The 13,241-nt window shown below is 40.6% G+C and overlaps 1 protein-coding gene across 40 annotated transcripts in view; it reads left to right on the top strand.

The window, feature by feature from the left end:
• The window catches only part of RBFOX2 (RNA binding fox-1 homolog 2), a 290,149-nt gene that overhangs the window by 237,560 nt on the left and 39,348 nt on the right, over positions 1-13,241 (top strand). For 22 of the 40 annotated variants that reach the window (XM_054675457.2, XM_054675452.2, XM_054675455.2 and 19 more), the window contains one exon: positions 9,698-9,844. In XM_054675457.2, the coding sequence (XP_054531432.1) occupies positions 9,698-9,844 (147 nt within the window). The remainder of the gene's footprint in view (positions 1-9,697; positions 9,845-13,241) is intronic. The other 18 variants (XM_054675458.2, XM_054675459.2, XM_054675453.2 and 15 more) reach the window with 1 other exon arrangement.

Below are 13,241 nucleotides of genomic sequence, written 5' to 3'. Positions count from 1 at the left end.
TGTTTTAATATTTAAGGGTTTAGAACCTGACATCCTAAAATATTTTCTTCTTTTTTTTTTGAGACAGAGTTTTTGCTCTGTTGCCCAGGCTGGAGTGCAATGGTGCGATCTCGGCTCACTGCAACCTCCATCTCCTGGGTTCAAGTGATTCTCCTGCCTCAGTCTCCCAAGTAGCTGGGATTGCAAGCACCCGCCACCACGCCTGGCTAATTTTTGTATTTTTAGTGGAGACGAGGTTTCACCATGTTGGCCAGGCTGGTCTCGAACTCTTGACCTCAGGTAATCCACCCACCTCGGCCTCCCAAAGTGCTAGGATTACAGGCATGAGCCACTGCGCCAGGCCTACTTTTTTCTTTTTTAAAACTTGTAATTTTTTTTCTTGTTTGCTTGCTTCCTTGCTTTCTTTTCTTTTTTTCTTTTTTTTTTTTTTTTAATGTTTTTTTTTTTTTGTTTTGAGACAGGGTCTTGCCCTGTCGCCCAGGCAGGAGTGCAGTGGTATGATCATAGCTCACTGCAGCCTTGACCTCTCATGCTCAATTGATCCTTCCACCTCAGCCTCCCAAGTAGCTGGGAGTACAGGCTTACACCATCATTCCTGGCTAATTTTTGTATTTTTTGTAGAGACAGGGTTTCACCAGGGTTGTTCAGGCTGGTCTCAAACTCCTGGGCCTCCTAGAGTGCTGGGATTAAAGCCAGCCTGGGTGTGAGCCATTGCACCCAGCCAAAACTTTTAATTATGAAATTATTTTAGATTCACAGTAAATTTGCAAAAATATGCAAAAGATTTCTGCATACCCTTCACCCAGTTCCCCTAATGTTAGCATCTTACATAGCTATAGTAGAATGTTCGAAACTAGGCAATAAGAAATACTGATACAGTGCTATTAGGTAAAATATAGGCCTTATTTTAAATTTCATTTTTTCCAGTAATGTCTTTTTCTCTATTCTGAATCCCATACTGTAGTTAGTTGCCATGTCTCCTTATCACAAATATTTTAATAATCCTCACCTTATATCTGAGGTACTTCTAGGCTCTAAAAGAACAGAAAAAGGAAAAAAATCTGTATTTATGGACTTGCCATTAGATGATAACCACATCTCATTTCCTACTTCACCTGCTTATTCTCCCTTAACCTTTTGTGTTTGCATTGGAGAATGACTATAACGTAGGCCCTTCTTCACTTGAAATATAAAAGTTATTTTGAAAGCAAGCAATGTTTCCTAGAATATACATGTCAGCTCAAAACAAGCATAGGCTATGTTGCCCTATTTTGCTGCCTTGATTAAAACATGTACACACAGTACTATAAGATTTTATTAAATAGTTACTATTAGGTCCAGTTTTGAATACATGAGATTAATTTTACTTACACCACAAAAATTTCAAAAGTTCAGAAACTGGTGACATCAGTTAGAAGATTGGAAGACTTTTTTTGAAGAACCTGACTTGCTCAAGAAGACTTAAAGAACAAATTGCTTACCTAACAACTTAGAATGAAGGAATCACAAAGTCACCCAAGCCTCCACTCTACCCACTCAGACTTCCCAATTTTTTAGCTACCTGCCACCTACCCCCTCAACTCTTAAGTCCTGAATAGACAACCAATGATTACTAGGTACCAGGAAAGCCCACAACTTGGAAGATAGATAACAAAAAGAAACCAAAACAGCAACCACCACCACCACGTTACAGGGAGTAGGACCTTTCCCCCACAATTACATTTATATGCTCAGAGAGAGAAGAAATTGTATTAACAGGAATGAAATGCTAGTTTGGGGGATGGGGGTTGAGTTTCAGAAAAGGAAAATGAGTCCTTGAAATTAAAAACATGGCAACAAAATGAAAAACTTTATTTGGCTGACTTGAAGATGAAACTGAAAAAATAAAGGTCTACATCTTTTTCGTTTTTTTTGAGATGGAGTCTTGCTCTGTGTCCTAGGCTAGAGTGCAATGGTGCGATCTCAGCTCATTGCAATCTCTGCCTCCTGGGTTCAAGCAGTTCTCCTGCTTCAGCCTCCCAGGTAGCTGGGATTACAGGCGCGCACCACCACGCCCAACTAATTTTTCTATTTTTAGTAGAAACAGGGTTTCACCATGCTGGCCAGGCTGGTCTTGAACTCGTGACCTCAGGTGATCCACCCACCTCAGCCTCCCAAAGTGCTGGGATTACAGGTGTGAGCCGCTCTACCTGGCCTACAGTCTCTTATCCACAATTCCAAAATCCCAAAAGTTCTGAAAATTATATTTTTCATAAGTTTACAACACAACCTATTTCTGTCCTTTATAGATTTTGCTAAAGAAATATCACTGTCTCAGATCTCATTGTATGTGGGTGGGATGAGAGGTGGGTATTACATTATGGGTTATATTCTATATTAACTTTCTAAAATTCTAAAAATTCTGATAAGCATTTGGCCGCAAAGGTTTCAGATAAGAGATTAAGGACCTATATCCCAGAAAAATGGAGCAAAAAGGCAGAGATGGGAAATACAAGAGAAGAGATGTGAAAATTAGAGGACCGGTCCAGAAGATCCAATAATACAGCTTCCAGAAAGAAAATGTGTAGCATGAGAATCATCACCCGACAACACAAGAAAACTTCCAGGACTGAGGACATTAATTTTCATCTTGAAAGAGACCATAGAATTCTCCACAAAGCAGGTGAAAATGAAACAAGTCCACACTGAGGCATATCACTATGGACACTGTTTTGGAACATCAGGTGTATTTGGATAGTCCTACAAGCTGCAAGAGAGAAGAAAAAAGTCACATACAAGGAGATGGGAATCATGTCTTCAGATTTCTCAGCAGCAAAGCTAAAAGCTAGAAGACAATTGAGAGTTATCTTCAAAATTCTGAAGGGATTTTTTTTTCCAACCTAGAATTCTGTGACCAGCCAAACTATCATTAAACTGGGATGGTTAAATAGATATTTTCAGCCATGAATCAGATTCTCAAAAAATTTACTGTGCTAAACTGAATTTCCTATTTTGCTTTTTTTCTCTGTTAGCCTCAAAGAGATGAAAATAAGAAATGAAGACTTCTATTGGGGGACGGGGGGAGGAGGAAAAATAAATATTGAAGAAAGTGGATAATCCATAAATCAAAATATTTCTGAATTCATTAAGAGATTCCTTAGTATCTATATCAGAGTCATATGTGTTTAATCTTAATCTGATAGACTTGGAAAGTTATACTTAATCTTGTGTCACTCAGAATTCCCTTTAGATTATGACAGAACATTTGTTCACAATGTATAGTTAAAATATTTCCATTGTATCATAGAAGAGTCAGAAAAATCAATCAATTTCCTAGTTAGAAGTATTTTAAAAATTTGAAGTCATCAAAAAAAGAAAACATTCGTAGTCCTCATTTCTAGGATGAGATTCTGAGACTTAAAATTCTAGTTTGCTATTAAGTGTAATTGGCGCCGACCTCCTGTGCAGTGTTGATGGCTAGCTCAGCTGCACCAGGGAAGATGAGTTGTTTGAAGGGTAGATGTATAGGTTTTAGCCATATGATTGCATCAGGCCAGCACTGCTGCTAGTCCTCACTCTAAACTGTCGGTGAACGGACTCCATCCAGCCTCTTCTGTTTTATGCCTTGCCCAGTGGATACGTTAGGTCGGATAATGACCACAAAAGGGAAAACCACAACCTTGGAAAGTTGTTCATATGGTCAGTAAAGGTGCTCAGCAGCTAGCAAGAGAAAATAATGCAGACCAGTGCTGTTGCAGACTGAGATTTTTCTTAGATCAATTTTAACTGTCCACTTTTCACAAAGATAAGACTTAAAAACTTTTATTTCCCTTTTTCTCTCTGATTTATATATTTCAGCAATTAGTAGTCTGTATTGGGATAAATTTAAAGTGAGAATGCCCCAGGTGTGAGATAAGATCTCATTTAAGTACGTTAATGTAGTATGACCAATATTTTCTATTCCTATTTCTACTCTGTACAGAAAACCACTTTTAAGTCCCTGTATCAGTTTAGTAGTTCTTTGGCTTTTTTCCTAATTAAATGTCAGCATCCCTTTGCTGGTTTTCTTTTCTCTCCCTTTCCTTTCCCTTTCTCTGCATAGCCTGACCTATTTCTCTTTCCTCAAGGTATAGAACCTAGCCAGGCACAGTGGCTCATGCCTATAATTCCAGCACTTTGGGAGGCTGAGGCAGGCAGATCGCTTGAGCTCAGGAGTTCAAACCAGCCTGGCAACATGGCAAAACCCCATTTCTACAAAAAATATAAAAATTAGTCATGTGTAGTGGCTCGCACCTGTAGTCCCAGCTATTTGGGAGGCTAAGGCAGGAGGATCAGTTGAACCCAGAAGGTGGAGGTTGCAGCAAGCTGAGATTGCCACACTGCACTCCAGCCTGGGCGACAGAGGGAGACCCTTACTCAAAAAAATTTAAAAAGGTATAGAACCCATGTCACCTCTAGTGTAGCCTTCCGTGTCTCTTACCCATGCCTGTCTCCACTCCCGGAGACTCTTGCTGCATGAGATGAGAGTCCTAAGAAGGTAAGAGAGGGGTGGGGTTTGTATGGGTTCTCGCTTCTAATGAGAAGAAGAGAGGATGGGTGTGGTGCTAGAAAGGAAGTGATTTCACATATGAAATTGGGCTGCCTAGTTTTGAATTCCTAGTCTGCTGCTTACTGTGTGACCTTGGACAACTAACTGAACATCTCTGCACTTAGCGTCGTCCTCTGTCAGTTGGAGATAATGGTAGTACCTGTTTCACAGAGTTATTGTGAGGGTTAAAGAAAATAATATATGTAAAGTACAATATAATGGCTAAGAACATGCACTCCAGGCCAGGCGCGGTGGCTCACGCCTGTAATCCCAGCACTTTGGGAGGCCTAGAGTTAGAAGTCAGGATCCTCGTGACCCTTTGCCAGGGGAACCGTGACTGGTGTGGGCCCCCCAGGGTGCTTCTGGTATCTTGTTTCTTGATCTAATTTGGTGGTTACATGGGTGTACGTTTCATTGTGAATATTCAGCTCTATGCTTATAATTTATGTATTTTTATCGATGTATGTTAAACTTCAGTTTAAAAATTGCATTAGATCAGAAGTCTTGAGAATTTGGGAAATGATAGGTCACTTTTTCTACATGCCAGATCGACTTAGAATTAAAGATTTCATACTTAAAAACAAGGGGGACGGGTGTTCACTACAAGCTGCAAAATTAACCAGTCTTGCTTCTGATCTTAAATTGTGTCTTCAGAGAAGCAAAGAACTATGAAGAGCTACAGATAAGCACCTTGGGCAACATACTTTGAAGTAATCATTAGTTTTCATTTATCCTGCCACTTCACATACACTGTGACAGATTACATGGGCTACATATAAAGTTATATATAAAAGTGTAATTTGGAGTTTGTGGAATCAGTCTTTTTAACTTTCCTCAGAGTGATACACTGTCATCTTGCAGACCAGATCTGGTGGTTTTAAAGTTTGATTGAAGATAAAGTTTTATGTGATCCAACTGTGAGATGTTAAGAGGCAAGTTTGAAGGTGCTTGAATGAGCATTAGTTGTAATTGATGCTTGTTGCTTTGACTGCATGTTGGTTTGCTTGATGCTGTTTTAGTAACTTAGTGAGTTTCATCTTTAAATGGGATTTGTGTTATTTAGTCTGCATTGTGCCAAGACTGATGATTGAAAACCGTACACTTTCACAGAACATTGCTTCATAGCTCTTCTCTTTTCTGCTATTTTTATATCACATGAATCATTGCACATTTAAGCCATCTGCAAGGCCTGAATGGAATGAGATAAAAAGCTGCCATCACTTAAATTGACACTTGAAAAGCTGGTATTCATTTGGAGTTTATTCCTGATTATCCTTTATATTTTAAAGTTTCAAACTTCATTTCAAGATGGTTGCCAACATCTCTGAGCCAGAAGTATCTCTGATTCACAGCTTCTTTTAGCCTGAAAGTCAAAGGGAGGGGATGCATCCTGTCACCTAGAAGAATCTGTTGGGGACTCACTTCTATCTCATTTGAGAGAATAAGAACAGCAAGTTCCACTCCTGTTTTAAAAGTATGTTGGTTTAATCAGCTCAGCAAGCCATCGGGTTTGGCATGCACTTCATAGGGAATAGTAAAAACACAAGGCTCTTCGATTGCCAGATGAATACTTCAAAATTGCACGCCTAGAATGTGTCACACCTGTTAGATACTTATCAAAAATTTTCTCAACATAACTTTTTTGAGGATTTAGTGAAAAAAATAATTAGATAAATGCATGCCTGGGATGTTGCAAAAGAGATTCATGATTAAAAATGCGTATTCAGCCGGGTGTGATGGTGCGTACCTGTAGTGCCAGCCATTCGGGAGGCTGAGGTGGGAGGATCACTTGAACCCAGGAGGTTGAGGCTGCAGTGAGTTTTGATCTCGCTATTATACTTCAGCCTGGGTGACAGAGTGAGACACTGTCTCAACTGAAAAAAATAATAATAAAATAAAAATAAATAAATGCATGTCCACCCTTTGCAAGAGGCCTGGAGTGGAATCGCGCCCTCTGTGGAGTGGGTCGCCACCTCTGTCGCGGTCCTCAAACCCTGCCACCGCCCTGGCCTAGGAGCCTGCCCCACCGCAGCGGCCGGCAGCGCAGCAATCTGCCAGCGGTGGTCACGGCCCCCGGGCCCTCTCACGGCAACCAGCTGCGCGCCTCCCGGGGCAAAAGCCCATGGGCCACTACCATGGCCCTCAAGATGGTGAAGGGCATCATCGACTGCATGTTCGACAAGAACCTGCAGGACTTGGTCCGCGGCATCTAAAACCACAAGGAGGATGAGATTGAAGAAGAATGGGGATAGTGGCCACCAAGCATCTGTCTTCGTTGAAGGATGCCCGTGCAGCCCTTGGGCAGTGGAAGCCTTAGAAAGTCTTCTACCTGAGTGACTGCCTGCCTGCCTGCCTCCCTGCGTGGACAGCAAAGGCTGGCCTGAAGGAGAGCAGCCGTCTGATACCACACCACTCCCAATACCAGAGGCTATGTCGGGCATGAGGTGCCAGGAGGGCAGGGAGGTTAAGGAATTTGCCTGCAGGCACCAAGTCACCCTCAGCCCATGTCCCTCTCCCTGGGAACCTGAGTTCTTGCCTTATTGTTACACTTCTCCAGAAGTGGTGTGCCTTCGCCTGCCTCTGGCTTAATGAGATCATTTTTGTTCATCTCCATCCCCTTTCCCTTGGTTTTCAGCATCTCAGAAGCTCTCCCTAACTGCTTTGGTGACAATGTGTAACTAACTTATGTACTCTTCAGATTCCTTTTGAGTTGAAGGCATAGCTGATTGGCCTGGATTTTATTTTACTGAGCGTGATTCACCAGATTGGAAATGTGGTTTGCTTCCTGGGAGGACTTTTTCTGCACAGGCAGGATCTCCCAGTGCCCGTCCCTGCCCCCTTCAGCGCATGTCACTGAGCAGCCTGTTCTGGCATCCTGAGGACGGGCCACGGGGTCTGTCCAGCAGAGGACCATGCATTGTAGTCTAGGGTGTGGTTTTCAGGGGGGTGCGCCTGTCTTCACTGGGAAGCCCCTGAGCCTGGATTTCTTCCTTTGGAATTGGTGTGAGTTGATAGTGCCTTCCTTACAGGCATGGGCCCATTCAAGCGGGTATTGGTGGTGGAAACATTTTTAGAGTAGTGTGGGGCCGTCCTTGAAAGTTCCAGGCTTCCCTGTGGGCCCTGCTATTGGCCAATCAGTGATTCCATGCAGGACACGTGGTGTCTGGGGGCCCTGGCTTTCTCATCAGAAGACCATCTTTATGGCCCGGAAAGTCGTTACTCAGGTGTTCACTTCTGATTCCGGATGTTCTCTGCAGCTGCTGGAGTTTCCTGATTGGAGAACAGCAAATGACTGTTCAATGACCATTCTAGTGGTCCCCCCCTCCACGCTGTGCCCCCCCAAACTCGCTTTTGAAAAGCAGCTACCCTGTAGACCTCATGTTGTAGGTTCTTCCCACCCACTGCACCCAAAATGCAGACTCTTGACGTGTGATTTTTCTGCAGCAGTATAGTTTCAAAAAAAAGTTTTTATTTTGTAATAGATTTTCACTTAAAACTTGAGTGTGGCATCGTGGAAACAAGGCTTAGCAATGATTTTAAAAGCCACGTGGAAAGGCAGCGTGATTGAGTGGAAATCACATGAAGTTTGGGAGATCTGAGTCCAGGTGCTCCGACTGGCTTAATGAGGTGGCCCACGGAGAGCTCCCTGTTCTGTCTCCTCCTGTGTAACATGGGAACATGGGATGAGTTGCCTCCCTCCTTGTGGAATGGTGCTGAGGATGCTGCAGCAAAAACGTGGTTTTCTGGAAGCACCAGAGTGCTCAAAGAGGTTGTTTAGTTCACTGTTTTCCGGTCCTCAGGCTGTAACCTCTTAGTGGGTTGTAAATTCAATTTACTGGGTTATGCTAGTTAAGAAAAAGGAAAACAAACTAGAAAATACCAGAGTGCAGGCACATACAGTAGCTGTCCTGTCTTGAAACTTTGATTTCTGCATGTGATTCTTGTGTGCATATGTGAGCGTATTGGGTTACCATGCACAACCCATTAAAATGAGTGCAAAAAGTAAAAAATAAATAAATAAATAAATGCATACCCACACTCATTTATACTCTTTAACTGTGGGTATGTGCAAATCTTGCATTTTTATGCTAATTAGCAGATGAGTCAGGGTCTCTAAAGCCTTTTACAACAGTTAGATTCTCTCAATGCAGTTTGCTCTGGGCTGCAGAAGATTGGGTTCCCCTGTACTAAAGTTAGCTGGAATTGCATAAGTTAGGGAGGAGAGTACAGATTTGTTTCAGAGTAAGAAGCTTCTTGGCCAGGCACGGTGGCTCACGCTTGTAATCCCAACACTTTGGAAGGCCAAGGCGGGCGGATCACAAGGTCAGGAGATCAAGACCATCCTGGCTAACAGGGTGAAACCCTGTCTCTACCAAAAATACAAAAAATTAGACGGGTGTGGTGGCAGGCACCTATAGTCCCAGCTACTCGGGAGGCTAAGGCAGGAGAATGGCGTGAACCCGGGAAGCGGAGCTTGCAGTGACCCGAGATCGCACCACTGTACTCAAGCCTGGGCGACAGAGCGAGACTCTGTCTCCAAAAAAAAGAAGCTTCTTCAGTTGTTGCTAGGTCTTTCCTCTTCATAAATAATATCATTATAATACTTTGGCAACATAGTAGTAATAACTCTAGAGCTAATAGAGGGAATGAAATATAAAAATATTTCCTTATTTAATTTCCTTGAGAGAGCCTGAGATCATAGACCAAAAAATGAAGTGACCTCCATAACTAAGTACAACAGACTCTATTTTCAAAATAGAAATATCTTAAAAATAGAAAGTTCTAAGAGTCTAAGAATGAAGGAACTATTTTTGTATCTTCAGATCCTAATGTATCTCCATGTGATCTTGGGCAAGTCACTTAGTACTTCCGTGTTCGTTAGCTCCCATTTTGTTAGCATACTATAAATACTCAAAACACCAACATTTTGTTTGTAGACGGTAGCATTTAGAACATTAATAGCATCTTTGTGTTTTGTTGTTGCTGTTGTTGTTGTTGCTTTTGTCTTTGAAGGGACTACTGTGATTTTTGCTTAAACATACCCTGTTTGGGGATGATTGCTGTGGGGGGATAACTTTAATTATTTTAAAGTAATTGTGTATATTTTTCATTCTTTATTTCTTTGCTTAGCAGACAGAAGGTGGAGCACAGACAGACGGCCAGCAGTCACAGACACAAAGTAGTGAAAATTCAGAGAGTAAATCTACCCCGAAACGGCTGCATGTCTCTAATATTCCTTTCCGCTTCCGGGACCCTGACCTCCGGCAGATGTTTGGGGTAAGTCTCTGAAGTCTTTTTATGGATTTTACAATTAAAGTAGATTTTAATCCCCCAGATGTGTTATTAGTCATTATTACTTTAGGATTAAACTACAAATAGATTGAAAGAACCTGAGGTAAATCAGTCTTTTCATCAGTCTTTAGAAGCCTTTTTCTGTCATCCAGTCTGCTCTAGACATAGTCTTGCATGTGGCTGCACACATAAGGTGGCGATATGACCCAGCTTGCTGTGACTGAGGGGTTTCTTGTGATGTGAGACTTTCAGTGCTGAAACCAGGATGGTCACCCTACTCACCTACCAAACTCAGTAAACATACCAATAATATGCTTAGTTTCATCTGAAAGAACAAACATGCACATTCTTTTAGAGCAATGATTCCTAAACTTGTTTGCACACTGGAAATTACCTGGGAAGCTTAAAAAATATTGATGCCTATGTCTGACATTCTAGGGTTGTGATTTAATTGGCCTGGAGTGTGGCTTGGGCTTTGGTATGTTTACAAGATCCCCCAGGTGATACTAATGTGCACATAAGTTTGGGAACCATTGCTTATTCATCCTGTCGCCTTCTTTGTTTTTTCTTTACCTTCCATATAAGCCCAGCTCAATACTGCCTTCCTCTCCTCTTATCTCCCTCAACTCCAAGACCAAAGAAACTAGGTTCAGGGATGCGTTATTGCCACTCTCTACTTAGCTTTGTAATGTCTAAAAGGATTCACAATGTAGAGAATACAGGTTTAGAGGTGGCTTATTGAAGTGGAAAGAGTATAGATTTTGGAGTCAAAGAGCCTGGGTTCAAATTCTATTCGCATGTGAACTTTGGAATTCATGTAACCTTTTTGAATTTAAATATCATATTTATAAACATAGAGACAGTAATGTCTACCTTTCAGAGTGTTATAAATTAAATGAAATAACATTTGTGAAAACAGTACCTCAATGTTTTGTTTTTATAATACTTTATTGCTCATACTGCACAGTGTCAAGACCAATATCTAAAATCATTGTAGAGGATTGGTTTGCTACCTCTGATGTATTCTTTCAACTGTTTATTTCCTCCTGAATCACCATCATGAAAAAAAGTTAAATTGCAAAGATTTGAGTTGTTGGGAAGTTAGTGAATGGCTGCTAAGGATCTTAATTTTTTCTGAGCCTGCTTGTTATTGCTTTTTGAATTTGACCAAACTCTTAACCCAGAGATAATCAATAGTTTTTTTGTTTTTTTGTTTGTTTGTTTGTTTTCTTTTTTAAATTCCACTAGGATAGCTGCCTGGTACTTTATTAGAAAAGCAGATGCTCTTCTTTAAGTCTTGGTTGTGGCCACTTCATGGTGACAAGACACTGGGGCAAAATTCTGTCATTTATAGCTGACTACTTGGATGTATTTTCCGCACTAAAGAGAAGGCCAGAGTTGAGATTTAATGATGTTCTTGAAGTATTTGAAGAGCTTTTACACAGAAAATGGTAACCAGATATTTTCCATTTTTTCTGAGAAGAGAGCAACAGAAAATAAAGGACAAGCATAAAGGACTTGGGTTACGCAGAAGAAACTTCTTGGGAGCATGAGTTATTAGGTTCTCTACTGAATTATTAGAGCTTATATAAAATCTTAGTCTCTGGAGGTCTGTGAGAATGGAGTACATTCTCATCTGCCAGAAGTGTGTTTTCTCTTGAGTCAGAAAAATAGTGTCCATTGCAGATCTGCCTAGGCCAGTTAGTGACTTCTTGAAATGTATTATGCCCTTCTCATAAGGCATAAAGTGCAAAAGAAATAATTTTTTCCTTACCAGAGATACCTAGTTGCTTTATTTTCTTCCACATTGTGACTCTCTATTACTTAGAAGAACAGTAACATTGGTAAAGAGCAGGCATCCATGCTCCATTTCATTAGCTTCATAAACTTGACAAATAGCTTCTTTTAGCCTCATTCTTCTTAACCATAAAAGGAGTGTGATCCTTACTCCAGAAGGATATTATAAGAATGCATTAGAAAATATAAAACAAAACAAACTCCAAAGCACCATACAAATCTTAGTTTTATAGGATAAGCATAAATGCCCTCCCATCTAAAATAAAACATTTTCCTTTTTCCGTGATTCTTCTATTAAACCAAACCAAGATGTCTTACTGTAGAAAACTTGGGTTATTAATACAAGTTTTTTGATAAAGATAGTAGGTGATTCAGTCCAGTGGAACAGCATGATTTCTGTTTTGCTCTTTCCATTTTTCAGTTTTTTTTCACATTTCCCAAAGTCTGGTTTGAAACCCAAGTGAAGTAGATAATCAGGTATGACTCCAATACTCAGAGGGAAATATAAGCCAAAAAGATATCTGGAAATTTTCTGCATATACCTTCAATTCATTTCATCCAAGCATTGATTAAAACAGTTTTGTCTTTTTTTATATATACTTTCCCCCTAAATAATCATTGTGTTTTGTGTAACCCTCTAGTCAGCTATTTAGCTACCTAACAGTAGAGTTTAGGCTTTGTCTTTAGTTTTTGTTTGCTTTTCTGAATGTTAAAATGTTTAAAGAATTACCAAAGAGAGTGGTTATTTAAAATATTCTTGATGTTGTTGTAGAAATATTAAAAGTGGTGAATAGCATGTAGCCTATAGAAGTGGTAACACGTTATATATTGATTCGGATAGTTGTTCACAATCTATTGCTAAGTTAAAAAATAAAAGCAATATATGCTTTGGCAGGCTGAGGCGGGCAGATCACATGAAGTCAGGAGTTCGAGACTAGCCTGGCCAACACGGTGAAACCCCCTCTCTACTAAAAATACAAAAATTAGCTGGACGTGGTGGCAGGCACCCGTAATCACAGCTACTCAAGAGGCTGAGGCAGGAGAATAGCTTGAACCCAGGAGGCAGAGGTTACAGAGAGCCAAGATCGTGCCACTGGACTCCAGCCTGGGTGACAGTTCAAGACTCCATCTTTTTTTTTTTTTTTAAAGCAAATTATAGGATGCATCTGATGTCTATAGTTACTTATCTCTACATGCCTGAGGGAAAGCCTGGAATGCTGTGTACTAAAGCATTACGATGATAGGATTGCAGATTATCTTTATTTTCTGTTTTCTCTTTTCCTTTTGTTTATATTTTCTACTTTTTACATAGTGAATATACTTTGCTTGTATAAAAAAAAGGAGGGTAACAGCCTTCTATAGTATATTATTCTACTTACTAGGATTTGCTTTTTAAATCTGAGACTGTTTTAAAAACTAAGAGATGTAGTTAGGAAAATTCCAAGTTCTTGTCCACATGAAGTATCTAGTGGGCTAACACTGTGAATAACTTTGGACAACAGCTTCCACACACAGGTGGATAAATTGCCTGAGTGAGTGAACTGAGAAAGGAGAAACTGTCAGCTCAGTGACGAGGAAAAATCAG

The sequence above is a fragment of the Pan troglodytes genome, chromosome 23, assembly GCF_028858775.2.
Source record: "Pan troglodytes isolate AG18354 chromosome 23, NHGRI_mPanTro3-v2.0_pri, whole genome shotgun sequence".
NCBI lineage: Eukaryota > Metazoa > Chordata > Mammalia > Primates > Hominidae > Pan > Pan troglodytes.
The sequence above is the reverse complement of the archived record's forward strand: the minus strand, read 5'-3'. Positions and strand labels throughout refer to the sequence as shown.